This window comes from Canis lupus, chromosome 8, assembly GCF_011100685.1.
Source record: "Canis lupus familiaris isolate Mischka breed German Shepherd chromosome 8, alternate assembly UU_Cfam_GSD_1.0, whole genome shotgun sequence".
NCBI classification, from domain to species: Eukaryota; Metazoa; Chordata; class Mammalia; order Carnivora; family Canidae; genus Canis; species Canis lupus.
The window spans coordinates 4,929,329-4,944,154 of NC_049229.1; the positions used below are offsets into that span (position 1 = coordinate 4,929,329).

A 14,826-nucleotide genomic window follows, 5' to 3' on the forward strand; every position below is an offset into this window, starting at 1 on the left:
GTGTCGATAGTTATCTTGAGACAAACTATTACTGATTACTGGTAACTGTTAAAGAAAAAGAAAGCCAATGAAACTCAGGCTGCTAGTAATGACAATTACCAACTCTCAGGAATTATGCTAAAGCAAAAATCCTAAAGGAGAACCCAATTTCTGCCAATGTTTTAGTGAAGGAAAGCATGGATGAACAAATGTGTCTGTCAAACCCTCAGCAGAAGCACTCGATGAACTGGAAAATACATTTAAAATTGAACTTCATTACTTTTCCCATAGAAAGCAACCTCAAAAGTAGAGGTGCCACCGGCAAATAAGGATCAGAAAAGACAACAGAAAAACAGGAAACAGAAATGGAAGAGCAGATGTGTACAAAACACTGGGCATATGACCCTCTCAGATACTTTAGAATAAAATATTTTAAGATGAAGGTGTTTTAATATTATTGTCTGGTTTTCATTACCTGACAGGCAGATATATGTTAAATATTCTCCTTGACCCCCAGTTGCCAAGAAAGGAATCTTTTTCTTTGTCCTCCTCTTTACTTGGACGGCTCCCAGCATCCTTTCATCAAGTGGTGCAAAAATTTCCTTGCTGATGGCAGACTTGGCACTCATTGTAGAACAACAGAGGAGGGCACACAGTGTGTTTTCTAAAGAAGAGAAAGAGAAGGCAAGCTGAGTTGACAATATAGTGAGGCTCCTATAAGAGTACGCGGCAAGTTGATTTGCAAGTGGAGTAATTTTCAATTTGTAGTTTAAACTCTCTCCCATGTTTGAAACACACTGCAGAACCATTAAAAGCAAGGCCTTCACGTTTGTATTAACTGTGAAAAATGCAAACAAGGGAATACTGATGTACTCACTGAAAATGTCAAATAAAATGTGAGATGAATAGCATGAAATGTTTCCTAGAAAGTTTGTAGGTCTCTACCCCAATTGCACCTAACAGTACTGGTGAGCAGTACCCACTTCCATTTCTATTCTGTAAGAAACATGGTTTCACATTTCCAGTTGAGAGATCTTTCCCCTGTCCAACAATCCTTAAAGTCACCAAGTTCTTTATGCTCCTTCAAAATCTCCTTTAACGCTAATGTAAATCCATTTCCCTAATTCTATTCACAGTGGAAATAATAATACCATCTTCTACATAATAACCCTACATGCACCAGAAGACCATTAATTTCATCATCCATTAGCTGCTTTGGATCACGCTAAATAATTAATCCTTATTTATTAACCTCTCTCGGTGGGTCCTATTTTCCACTGCTCCTCTGCATATAGTTGCCATGCTCTGGACCCCTGACAAATTCTCCACATTTTTCTTCAGCCAGAGTGGACACAGAATTTAAAAAAAAAAAAAAAGAAAAAAGTCTGACTAATGCTAGGTATTTTGGAAATGTTATCCAGCAGTTCCCACATGTTATGCTTCTATGGGTAACTGGCAATGTGTGCCCAATAATTAAGAAGATAAAACAGTATGTTGCTGACTCATAATGGGTCCCTCCTCTCCCTGCCACCAAACTCACATATATACAGTCCCCATGTTATATTTAGTTTTCCAGAAGTTATATCTCTCTAATGGTCTTAATTCTGCTAATTTGTGTCTACTGTATTCAAGATCAGTCTGAATTTTAACCCCATCATCCAAAAACTTCCAACAACTTGAATAAACATTTTCTCTCCCATCATCCTAGTCATGGTCTGTGTCTTAACTGGTAACCAATATTTGTTTAACTAACAAATCAGAACTAGAGGTGCAGACAGGGCCTGTGGGTTGGTCATGTGGTCATACAGAGTATTCAGAGAGCCTGCGAGTGGATCAACAGCACAGCTATATACGGTAACAGTAGCTCAAAGAGTTGGTCAGCCTGCTGTAAAATTGAGGCAAGTGGCAAACACCTACTATGTGCCATTTCTAGGCTCAGTATTAGAGATACAAGAAATATTTAGGACATGGTCCCTATTCTCTAGGAGTTGACTGCTGACTACATCAAAGGTTTTGCTTTATAAGGGAAAACACGGGATCGTTCTTCCCAATGCAAAATTCACAAATGCTACCAACATAGCTATCCATCAGCAACTTTGTCGTAGCAAAGAGACAGATTTAAAAAGAGCATTCCTCTGGCTAAAAAAAATTTCTCCTAGTTTCAATTCTGTAAGAGAACAGGTTTTCTTAGTGGCACCAAGAATAAAGACTACACAGTGGTGCTTTTTATTATATTCATCTATATCTCCACTACATATTAGAGAGATACACACCCAGATGTCTTTGTGCTCTGATCATGACATTTCATCATCACTACGAGATTCTTCATACTGGCTAAGAGCATTATGACAACAGCGTAGGGAGCCTGGATTCAATGTGCTGACCACTAACTGATACTCTGTGATTTCCCAGAAGTTAGCAAATAGAATTCTCCCCACCATGATTTACCCAGTGACTTTCCTAAGCAGGGTGTTATAATTTACAGGGACATTTTTTAAAAAAGAGAGAAACAAGGCTTCTCATTTCTCACCCTTTGGGGACATGTGAGAAAGAAAGCCAGTGGGAGCACAGCAGCTTCCAACATTCTATAAGCTACACAGAAAGCACGTCACATTCCCAAACTCACCAGGCATTCTCTTACAAGTGTCCTCCCAACTGTGGTATGGCTTTTACGTTTCTATCTTGGATTCACATTTTTCTATAATTATGGTTAAAAGAAAAAGCTATCATTTTATTATACAAAATCTGCCAGGAAAGAAGGGGAAGATGCATGTTTTACCAAACTCTTAGAAAACTCTGTTCTTCTTTGAGAAGCTGTTAAGAAATGGAAATGACCTTTACTGTTTTTAAGATTTATCTATTTGAGAGAGAAGGAGCACGTGAGTGAGTGCGTGGGGAGGGGAGGGACAGAGGGAGAAGAAGAGAGATCTCAAGTAGACTCTGCACTGAGCATGGAGCCTGACGTGGGGCTCAATCTCAGGACCCTAAGATCACAACCTAAGACAAAACCAAGAGTTGGATGCTTAACCAACTGTGCCACCGAGGTGCTCCCTGCCATTTTTTAATATAGTGATATTCAATAGCCAAGCACAATAACAAACAAAGCATGACAAAAATCAGGAAAGATAAAAACAGTAACTTCACTGAGGACAGGTTAAACAAATCTGGGTTTAAATTCCAGCTCCAATATTGAAGGCCTACTTATGACTGGGTAAATCTCTTAAAATTCCAGACTCCTAGTTTACTAACTGCAACTTGGAGAGATCTTCACCCACTTCATGGAACTATCGAAAGAACTAAATGGAACGGTGTATGCAAATCTCTTATTCTAGTGCCTGAATCATAATAAACTCTTAAAAATGGAAAATTGTAATTACTTCTCCTACTACACTGTGAAAAATAAAAGACCCTCTGAGCTTATAGAAACTGAGTAAATGTAGCCATCCATACCAGAATGGATGTGTAAAAGAGAAACTCAACTTTACCAAAGCTTTTTTTTTCTCATTCATGGTATGAAACTCACTAAATATGGATACATGGTCTATTTTATGAAAGGCTCTGTATTGTTTTCAGGATGAGGAATTTATAGAATTCACCCTCAGGAAACTTACTAGTAGGAGATTACTAGATGCATCCCATGGGAAATTATCAAAAGTTTTTATTCAGGACAATGATAATAACAGGTCTATGCAACTGTAGGTATGTGTGTATGTTTTTAACAGCATCACAGGAATGGGAATGTACGGTGGAGTTTTTGTTTTACACAGTTCTCTAACTGGTTCTCATGCAGCCATCCTGACACCTAATTTAAAGCTGATAGCCTGACGAGGAACTATGGGATGGAAAGCAATGGATTCTTGGGAAAGAATACAGGAAGAGATGTACAGGATTTTCTCTCTGATTCAAGCAAGCAGCTTTATAAGGTCTTATATCTTGTTGGTAAATCAATATCCAGCCCTAGGCTGGGATCCCACTGTAAGAAAACAAGATGAATATAGTATCAGTGGTGTGCCAATGACCAGAAGTACTCTAATCTACATCATGCTGAAGGTAGCAGGACATTCCACCCCAAAATATGCCACTTCAAGATTTTGATTATTTTGAACTGAAGGTATCTGAAAAACAGCAAATACGAGCAAAGGCTTTGTCTGAACCCCCCTCATCTGCCTAAAAACAGATCCTCTAAAAGGAACTCATTAAGTCCCCCCTCTGAGATTTCCATCTACTAGAGAAGAGGGACACTTGTCACAGGAGAGGAGATTGGAACAGAACACCACACCCAGGACAGATTTTATCACAAACTATCATATTACCCATCGATTTTTTTAAGGGTAGCACTCAATCTTTCCTAGAAATCATTTACTCTCCCCTAAGAGGCCTACATCCCTGTTCCCCTTTCCCTATGGGGATGATATTTAATCCCGAATTCCACAGATTTTCAGAGAGTTATTTTCTTCCCTTGGCATCTCCCATGTATCCATGAGGTATATGTGCTAATAAACTTCTGTTTTTCTCTTAGTATTTGGTCTTTTATTACAGGAGTCTCAGCTAAGGACTCAGAAGGGTAGAAGGAAAATTAGTTCTTCTCTCCTACAACCCCATGGAAGTTTTTTCATCTTCCTGGGCTACTGCTTCTACAGGCTATAATTACAAAGCTTTTCCATCCAAGAAGCCAACCTACAAAATGATTTGCAAGTCAAAGCAGCTGGCTGTCTTGGTAATTGTAGAGACTAATCTCACTTAGTTTAATCTTTGCTGGGGCTTTTCTATCTATCTTCTTCTGGTTGTAAGCCACCTAGTCCAGATCCACTTTTGTTAGTACAGGGCTACTATAGTGGGGGCCCTCCACACCCACAGGTAACCTGGAAATGAGATTAACCTTCAGAGAGGAGCTGTAAACTCCTACGACCTCAGGATTCAGCAGATGAAGTACACAAGTAAAGGACACAGATGGAAGATGTTCTGCACTCCACCATTTACATCTTTGGTTTCCAGGAGTGGAACGGACACTTGTCCTCCATGGTGAGGAGATAAGGAAGAGTGATAGGGACTCCATCAAGTAAAAACTGCAGATGCCCTTAGTCATGGGTGCCTTTTGTGGCTATCATACAGACAGGAAGTACAGCCTACAGGCTTCAAATACTACTCACCTGAAAAGCAAGAGCCCCTTCAGTGAACTACAGTCTTCTATTTAGCTTGATATTATCAAGGCAAGCTGAGTCCTCTAACCTCAGGAATGTCCCTGTCTAGGCCCCATGTTTAGCAAGCAATCTTCTGATCATATTTTGGCACCAGCTGTGCCAATACAAGTATTCTGGACTGTACAGCAGTTATAGTCCCGTTGCCAATGAGTAACCAGAATCCCTGGTTTTAGACTTCACCCTCTTTAACCAGTTACTACGACTTGACCCTGGGGGAGATGCACACTCAAAGCAAGCTGATATCAAGTTTCAGAACTCTCCGAGTTAAGAGTGAAAGTGATGTCAGCCCAGGAGACTTTGGGGGAGAATTAGCTGATTTTCTCTAATGCATAGGAACACTGGTGAGGTGACCTCAAATAACTCAGAAATGAGAAAACTAAGCTTATTCTCTAAGGAGTTCTCTGCGTTGTCTCTTTGTGTTTGAGATGCTACAAATGCAACTTCAATCTGATGACGCTAATCATGCATCCAGCTCCCACTGCCTTCCTGGCTTTAAATCCATTTACCCAGCTGCCAGCCAGTGGAGCATTTCCACTGACAGTTAACCTAGACCCTGCATTTTCCTTTAACCCTTCCAAACACAACCTCCCTAACTACCCCCCACCCCGTCCCATAATAAGTTACCAATCACCAAGCCCTCTGGATCTGATGTAATCTTTCTGGACTCTACCAGTTCCCTCTCATTCTCGTTTTCTTTGGTTAGGATTCTCATCAACTCTAGCCTAAATGATTTGGATGCCTCCTAAAAGAGCCCCAGCATCGCTCCCATCTTGCTCACAAATGTCCTTCAACACTGCCCAGTGTAATATTCTAAATGATAAATAAGATTCAAGCTTAACTGTATTTGTTTCTTCTCCATGCCTCAGGTCTTGAAAGAGAAAACACAATTACCTTGACAAGAAATGGGTGAATGTTATAAATACTGAAATCAAAGTAGAGATATGTTAAACTGCTTTCCATAAACTCCACAGTATATAAACACTAAATCTTATAAGTCAGATGTTATTAAGCAATCCTTAAACCTAAAAAAAAAAATCTGAAAATGTTCATTTCACTCCAAAATCCAAAACCTCTGCCTGGTAGTTAGAAAACATGCAATGTGTTATGCATTGAAATTCTTCATGGTTTCATATATTAAGGCCAATGAGATCACTGGAAGTCAAGTAAAGCTCCTCTATAAAAGTTTACTCAAGAGTTACTGAATCAAAATATGCAAAATTTCTACTCAGACAACATCACTCTTTGATAAGATCTCAAGATAAAAATTTCAGTTGCTCTATGGCATATAAATATGCAGAATATTTAAATAAATTAGACAAAAAATTCAGTACACCAGCCAGTTTTTCCATGTAGTTCAATTAATTCTCTAAACTAAAAATTCATATTAGTGAAGTCTAAAGAGGAAGTCTGATACACCACTAGAATAGATAGATAACTTTAATCTGTTAATAGCATTCAAAGTGGGAAATTGCAATCACTGTAAGTCCATTATTCTTCGTTCTTCATGATAGAAACGAGGGTTGTGGAATGGCCTGTGTGGTGTGAAACCAGATGGGAATGGCAGACCAAGAATTGATATTTAATACTTCATAAGACTTATAAAGATTGGAACTAAATCAATAGGTTATACCCACCCACCCCCCCCGGCAAAAAAATAAAAATAAAAATAAAAAACCAAAACAAAAAATCTCTAAAAGGATTCTGGAAGGAGCCAGAAACTTCCAAACAGGGATATTAAAGCTAAAAATATTCTCTGGTCTATTAGAAAGATACTTGTAAATAGACATAGAAATACCATAAAGGATGAATTCTGAACAAAGACTACATCAACATCATCTCAGGTGCCCAGGGCCTGTTCACAGTGGGATCTCGGGACAAGAGACTAGACTTGTTTTCTTGACAATATCCTGGTTTATTCTGCTATCAACCAGTCCAGAACCACTGTCTTTGAGGTTTTCCCTCTGTATTTAAAGAATTACTTATAAACTAAGACTCCATAAACACTTTTTGAGAGTATATGGCAGATACTTGGTAAAGTGCTAGTAATGAGTCACTGAGGTTTGCATAGCACTGCATGATTTATAAAACACTTCCACGCTCAATTCCAAGTGTGGAATCAAGATAGCCGCTAAATGTATCTTCCAGTTTGCTTAAGATTGTAAATTATGATTTTTAGGCCTGTGTTTTTTATGAATGGTAAGCTATGCTCTTTTTAACCTACCCCATTGGTCCAGGGATTATGAAGTTAGAATTTCCCTCACTAAAATTAATACTTGAGTTAGAACTCCTTGAACCAGCAACTCTACTACTAGAGAAAATGATGTGAGCATGTATGCCTGTATTATAAATGCATGCTTACCTCAGATTCATTTTTAAGAGCAAAACATTATAAACAATCTAAATATCCATCAATAGCCAATCTTCATTGGTTAAATACAGTATAGCCTACCACCTAACAGAATATTACGTAGTCTTCAAAATTCATGATATAGATCTGACTGGGAGAAATGACCATAACATAATAGAGTGAAAACAAGGAAGTTACAAAACAGAAAGTGAACTCATTGATTATTGGTGTATATTTATATGAATAAAGAAATGTCTAGAAAAAAAGCTGCCAAAATGTTAATATGACTATCTCTGGATTTTGAAATCAGAAAATAGGTCAGAAATTAATTCTGCAGGGCAGTACCCTTATTCCACTATAATCTGACTAGAGTGTTCCTTTAAACATTTTGTTTTTGAGGTACAGGCTTTCTCCTCAAATTGTAAGACATATCAAAATATGTATTTCACTGAGATCTAATTATTGGTCTGCCTTTTTAAATTTTTTAAAATATTTTATTTATTTATTCATGAGAGAGAGAGAGAGAGAGAGAGAGAGAGAGAGAGAGGTGCAGAGACACAGGCAGAGGAGCCTGACATGGGACTTGATCCCGGGACTCCAGGATCATGCTGTGGGCTGAAGGCAGGCGGCAAACTGCTGAGCCACCCAGGGATCCCCTGGTCTGCCTTTCTTTTCTGCTAGTCCAGATATGGCACTGGGAATCCCACAGGTGAAACTGGGTAAATTCCCAATTTCAAAGAGTTGTGAAGAAAAAGAGCAAATGCTGTGAACAATGACAAGGACTGGAAGGCATTTCTGTGAGAAGAAAATGGCTCCTTTCCTCTGAGCAAGTGCAGCTCCATGCCAGGGCCCAAGGCCTGATGAATAGAATACCAGCCACATGTCAGCTGGCACTTGCTCCCTTGCACACACATCTTTGGAGCAGAGCAAAACAGCACAACCATACCCAGCAGCCTTGGTCATGGCTTACTTAAACTTTTTAAGTGGATGAAACCTTAAAAAATCCTAAAATACAGTTTAACTCCTTAAGGAAAGGGAAGAGGGAGTTTTTTTCCCCCACTATCAGGCTACCAAGTACTATGAGACTTGGTTGGCTTTCTTTTCCTGTATATACTAACCCTTCTTGTGTAGGAGACATCATGCTCACAGGATCCTCCAAAGCCAGTGACTCATGTCTGCTTCAGTTATAAATCTAGACTATTTTCATTTGCTCTTTCTGTGTTTATAAGTTCAGTAAGCACATTATTCTTGCTGGTTTAATATTCAAAGAACAAATCCTGTTCTACACCCAGACCCCAAGATCTGTGTTTATACAAGATTATTTATATTGTGGGTGGACTTGTTAACCTTCTAGTCAATCATTATATCCCAACAAATAATACAATAAAGGCAAAAAAACCACCACCACCACCATCACCACCACCCTAAGCTGCCAGAAACATGCCATTTGGAGAATTTTTCAAGGTGATGTGAAGAGTTCATAAGTATCACCCATTCTGAGGGATTCAGTCTATAATAGAACCACAACATTCACAAGTTTAAGTTTCAAGGACTAGTTTAAATTGGTTTTTCAGTATCTCTATACTGATGCTACAGCAATAGATAGAAATAAAGCACCAGAGAAGGGTGGGCTGGGGGGCACTCTGGAAGATGACAGGACTGTCAAGCCACAATGTGAGCAGGCCTTAAAAAGAAGTTTAGTCATATCAAAGAAAGAACAAAGGGTTGTGAGAGAAAACAAACGGAGCTCAGATTGTTGGCATGTCTCAGTTTTTGAGCACTCATCACTGTGGTGTTTAATACCTCATTGGCAAACTAAGAAAATATACTGGCCTGGAGGGCATTGTTTATAGCAGACAACACTGGCAATTGACAAATCTATTCCAACCAAATAGGGACAAAGCCACATGAGAAGAGACTACATGAAAATAAACATTTCAATTATGTTCTATGTTCTGCACTGCTTGCTAAATCACTGTGTTTCTTTTAGTTGCACTGAAGATAGAACAGAGAGGCAAACACTAAACCCATACATGAAAGGAAGTAGAAGACTTTAAAAGGTACATCAGGCCCCTAAGCAGAGTCGCTTGTGCTAAACCCCACTTCAGCAAACCAAGACTTTAATACCTAACCTAACTGCTGCCTCCACCCCCCAGGAATGTAACTTCAACCACTCGACCAGGAATTACCTGGTCAGTACTCCATAGGCCCTTACAATCCCCTCAGGAGGACAATCTGCCTGAAACAATGCATTCTTTGCTAATAATTTCCTCTTTTAGCCCTCTTTCTGCCTTTAAAAGCCTTTTCTCTCTATTTTTAAAAAAATCTTATTTATTTATTCATGAGAGACAGAGACGACAGGGGTGGGGGGGCAGAGACACAGGCAGAGGGAGAAGCAGGCTCTATGCAGGGAGCCTGACATGGGACTCCATCCCGGGTAGCCAGGATCAGGCTCTGGTCTGAAGGCAGTGCTAAACCACTGAGCCACGCGGGCTGCCCTGCCTTTTCTCTTTGATAGCTTGGTAGAGCTACTTTATTTATTTATTTAATTTATTTATTTTAGAGAGAGAGCATGTGCACATGAGCAGAGGGAGGGGCAGAGGGAAAGAGAATCCTGAAGCAGACTTCCCACTGAGCCCAGAGCACACCTTGGGTGATGGGGATGGGGGTCCATCACAACCTGAGTGGAAATCAAGAATCGGCCTCTCAACCAAATGAGCCACCCAGGCATCCGGGTGGAGCTACTGTCTATTGCTTGATGAGATACTGCCCAATTCATAGTCACTGAAAAAGCTAATTGGATCTTTAAATTCACTCCACTGAAATTCTGTCATTTAACAATCACTCAGGTAGTAGTTCGGGTGCTTTCCTCTTACAGGAGAGGCTTGATTCACAGAGAAGTTTATACAGATGTTATGAATTAAGGACAAAAAAAAAAAAAAAAAAAAAAAAAAGACCAACCCATCAACCATTAAAAACAAAGAAACAAACGAATAAATGCTCCAACAAACATAAGATGAGCCTTTTCTATCAGATATTTGTTGGCTCAAATCATAAATTTTTTGATTTAGCTATTTCTATTTGAGAACAGACCTGGAGTAAAACATGAAAAAGAGAACAAGCCTTTTAAAAAGACCCTCCATTTTTAAGTGACCTATAAAAACTGAAAATATAGTTGAAACAAGTTTACATATTTTCTAAAAATCAGAGGAAAGCTTCTCAAAATAATCTCTAAATCTGATTTTAAAACAGTATTTCCTACTTAAACCCCTGATTTGAAAAATATCATCACTTTATAATTTCTTGAGAGAGTGTCAACAAGTTTTCTGTAATTGATATTGTAACAGCATCATACCCTGACATGTCCTTCACAGTAACAGAAGACACAGAAGAAATGTGGCACATCGGTACCCATTTCACACATATTTATCAGGTCAATCTAAAAGGTAAGGCACTCTGTCCTTCAATGTCTCAGTTTCATATACAAGATTTTCAATAAGATCATTCAACTCTTCCATCTCACAAGGGTCTGCCAAGGACTGTAATTTTAATGTTAATTGGTCTCCCCAATGGTCAACTTCATAACTATGTGCCTGTGCAGTATAATTTGACCAGTGCTGGAAAGATTCCTGCTGAGCCTCCAAAAGCTTTCCCCAGCCGCTACCTCAAATTCTGACATGAGATGCAAACACCTGGATATGAGACCTTGGTATTTGAAAATCCTCATCAGTATGTCTGTACTGGGGGGTGAAGGGCAAGATTTGATTTTACAAAAAAAGGACACTAAGGCTCAGAGTAGTTAAGTAAAGCTTAACTCTACAGCTGTAATTCACATAGCTTTAAAAGGCAGAGCAGGGACTTGAACCTAGGAAGCATGATTCTAGGAATCTTTGCTCTTCCTCACTATCTCACTGAAGAAATTAGAAAGGTTGGGAAAAGTGAGGCAGAAATGCATTCTAGGTAAATCAAAAATTCATCTCCTTCACCGTTTTACCTCTGATCAGCCCTGCTTTGTGGTGGACAAAATACTGTTATCATCTCTGTCCAGCCCCCACAAAGGTAATGAATCAGGCTGTAGTTTGAAGTCATTCTTTCTGGATATCTGTTCATCTCGGTTTTACATATCATGCTGTGTAGTTGGCAAAGAGGATCACGTAATCTAGTTAGAATAGAGCTTGTTTTGATTCCACAAATAAAAACCTGGGGAGTTGGTAATACGGCAGCTGAGAGTCTACAATAGGTCTGTCTCCGTAAACAGGACAATGTCCACCAAAGTCTCATCACAGCTTCTCACTACCCTCCTTCAGAGACCAGCAATTTACAACAGGAGTCCACTCCCAAGAGGGTCTTGGATAGCTGCCACAAGGCAGTTTTATGAACCTTGTAGGCTATTTCCCAAACCGGAAAAGGTTTAAATATGAAAGGCACATATTTCAAAGGTTTCTGCTGGTTCTCAAGGGAAACTCCTCATTCCACTTCCTTTGCTGTATTACCCCCCTCTGGCATTTCAGAAGCACAACTTGGACCCTTCTTGTGGCCTCCTTCCCCATACTCTTTCTGTGCCTTCTATTTTTTGTGGCCAGTCTCTGAGAAACCTTAGTGCCTCCCTAACAGCAATGCCCTGGGGCCTTCACAAAATGAAAAGATTGGCAAGGGGAATTCCATCCACTTGTCTAGACTGAGAAGGATCTCAGGAAGACCTTCCAAATGTACCAAACAGCAACTGTTCCTTGACATCTTTTGGGGCCCCACCTGCCAGCAGCTCAGACTTCGGTTGAAAGGCCTGCACAAGCTTGTACCCCAGCATTCTTAAGCTTAAAACAGGTCATAGCTGAAGTGATCTTAGTGATGGTCCAGCACACCATTTCTCTCCCTTAAATCATAAGAAAGCTGAAGTCCAGAGCGAAATTCCCAAATCAGAGCAAGGCCACGACTAGAGTTGGCCACTGCTCTCTGCTTTGCCACAATGATCTTTCAAGTAAAGTTATCAGAATCTTCCCAAGTTTGTGGAAGGTGAGAGTACATGGAATGCCAGGAGGGAGCTGGAGAGAGAGAGAGAGAAAAAAATCTGATCTATCATAGTGAGGATTCTTCTCAAATTCATTCTTTTTCTTATGAATTGGCATGAAATTAAGTATTGGACTAGAATACTTCTCATTGATTTCAAAACCTCAACTTCTGGCTATCACCTTTCATTCTCTTGACTTTCATAATTATGCTCTGTCATTTGGCTGTCAAGGCCCAAAGCAATGATGGCCAGCCCAGGTGGAACAGCCTGAGACAGTCCAAGAAGCAAGAATAGTTTTGGCCAAGTTCCAAGCTACAGGGCTCGGTGCTGACCCCAACTAACAGGAGCCCCTCTTCCAGTCTCAGTGCTGAGCCACTGGAAGGAGAACACACCCTGGGCAAAGTCATATGTCCATTATCAGCCTGGGAATTAATGCTCTGGCATTAGTTGTCTCCTGAAAGCACATGTTAACCATGCCAAGAGTCTGGATTAACTGCTGTGAGAGTTTCTTAGTACCTCTTCCAGGCTCAGGGAAACAACAGAATAGGAAAATCGGAATCTGTCAAGACCAGTTCTGGTCTTCGGAACTGCACCCTTCAGACTCAGTACAAAAACACCACCAGGTGCCTGCAATCTGTAATCAGTGCTCTATTAAAATACTCTCAGAAATGCCGGAACTATTCTGATTTCCACATGCAGCTGCACAAGGTCCTGCTGGGTAACTGAAGAATCTTTACAGGTTCCCTTGAGACTCCCTGAGAGTGATAAAATAGATCACCTTGGTGAGGATCCACTACCCAATCAATGGTGAAACCTCAGGTGGGAGGAAGGGGTAGGTAGGCAGGTGTCCTGCTCTATCTATTGGGATGCCACAGGATAGCCTGCAAATCCAGGTCAGACTCAAGGTCCACATGTAAATGCAGGCTCTGCTCCATTCAATCAGCTCTTCTGTCATTCATTGTCAATCCCTTTTTTAATCAGCATGTTCCAAAAAATAACTAACTTCTGATCTAACTAGTTGTGCAGTGTTTCATATGGAAGAAAAATCTATCAATTGAATATGACTCTAGTATTAACTCAGGCTAATACTAGTACAAGCTTATGGTATCACACATTAACAAATTACAGAGATGTTCAAAACACATATGATCAGGCTCACCATACAGAATCTGGGGTCAAGGCACAATGGCCATTTCTCTCAAGCTCCAATCTTACGGATGCTAGGTGTTGAAAAGAAGGCTAGATTTGTCATCAGATGATCTGTGTCTAAGCTTTGCTTTTGCCTTTACTTTGTCAATTATTCTGAGTAAAATTCTGTATCTCTGAGAATTGTCATCTTCATCTTTTTAAAAAAAGATTTTATTTCAGAGAGAGAGAGAGAGAGTGCGCATGAGTGGGAGAGGCAGAGGGAGAGAATCTCAAGCAGGCTCTATGCTCAGTACAGAGTCCCATGTGGTCTTGATCTCAGGACCCTCAGATCACAACCTGAGCTGAAACCAAGAGTTGCACACTTAACAATCTGAGCTACCCAGACATCTCTCTTTATTTTCATCTTTAAAATGGGAGAGCATCACCCACTTCACAAGAATGTCGTGTAGAAGGAAGAGGTTAGAAAATCAGCTCCTTGGGTCAGCCTGCTCACACCTGGGGTGTCCTGGTCCTTGAAAGGCAGAGAAGCATGTAAACATGTCGGTTTACACCTGCAAAAACATATGCACATCACAGTGCATTCTACAAAGCTTTCCTCAAATGGTACCTTCCCATCTTGTGAGGGAGGTAGGGAGGTACTGTCTCTCCTTGACAGGTAAAGAGAACAAGGCTCAGAGAAGGGACCTACCTTGATTACTCTGCTGGACTTGGCCAGGAGACGGAAGAATTTTCCTCCCACAATCCTGTTTCAACTGTGCCCCTCTTGGCATATGGAACTGCCTGCCAGCTTAAGCAGGAAGATAATGACTGAGCTAACTTATATCTGGCCCAATGTAGATGGGAGTTTCATAACCCAAGGGAGATGAGGAACTGTGTAGACATTAAAAAAGAAAGAAAGAAAGAAAGAAAGACAGCAAGCAAGCAAAGCAAAGCAAAGCAAAGCAAGAAAAGACACAAAGATCAGAGCTGAGATAAGACCAGGCTCCCTCACTCAATATGCAGCACTGACCCAGACACTGAAGGGAACACCATCAACATAATCCCTCCCCTCATGGAGCTTACATTCTAGTGGGTGAGGAAAAGCAACAAATAAAGAGATCAATGCAGCAGTTGAAAGAAAATCAATTTATACAGGTCCTGTG

General features: G+C 40.2%; 1 protein-coding gene across 10 annotated transcripts in view; it reads right to left on the reverse strand.

Annotated features, from left to right (window-relative positions):
• STXBP6 (syntaxin binding protein 6) overlaps window positions 1-14,826 on the reverse strand; it is a 238,859-nt gene that overhangs the window by 166,034 nt on the left and 57,999 nt on the right. For all 10 annotated transcript variants that reach the window (XM_038544365.1, XM_038544366.1, XM_038544367.1 and 7 more), the window contains one exon: window positions 455-643. In XM_038544365.1, the coding sequence (XP_038400293.1) occupies window positions 455-608 (154 nt within the window). In that variant the 5' untranslated portion in view covers window positions 609-643. The remainder of the gene's footprint in view (window positions 1-454; window positions 644-14,826) is intronic.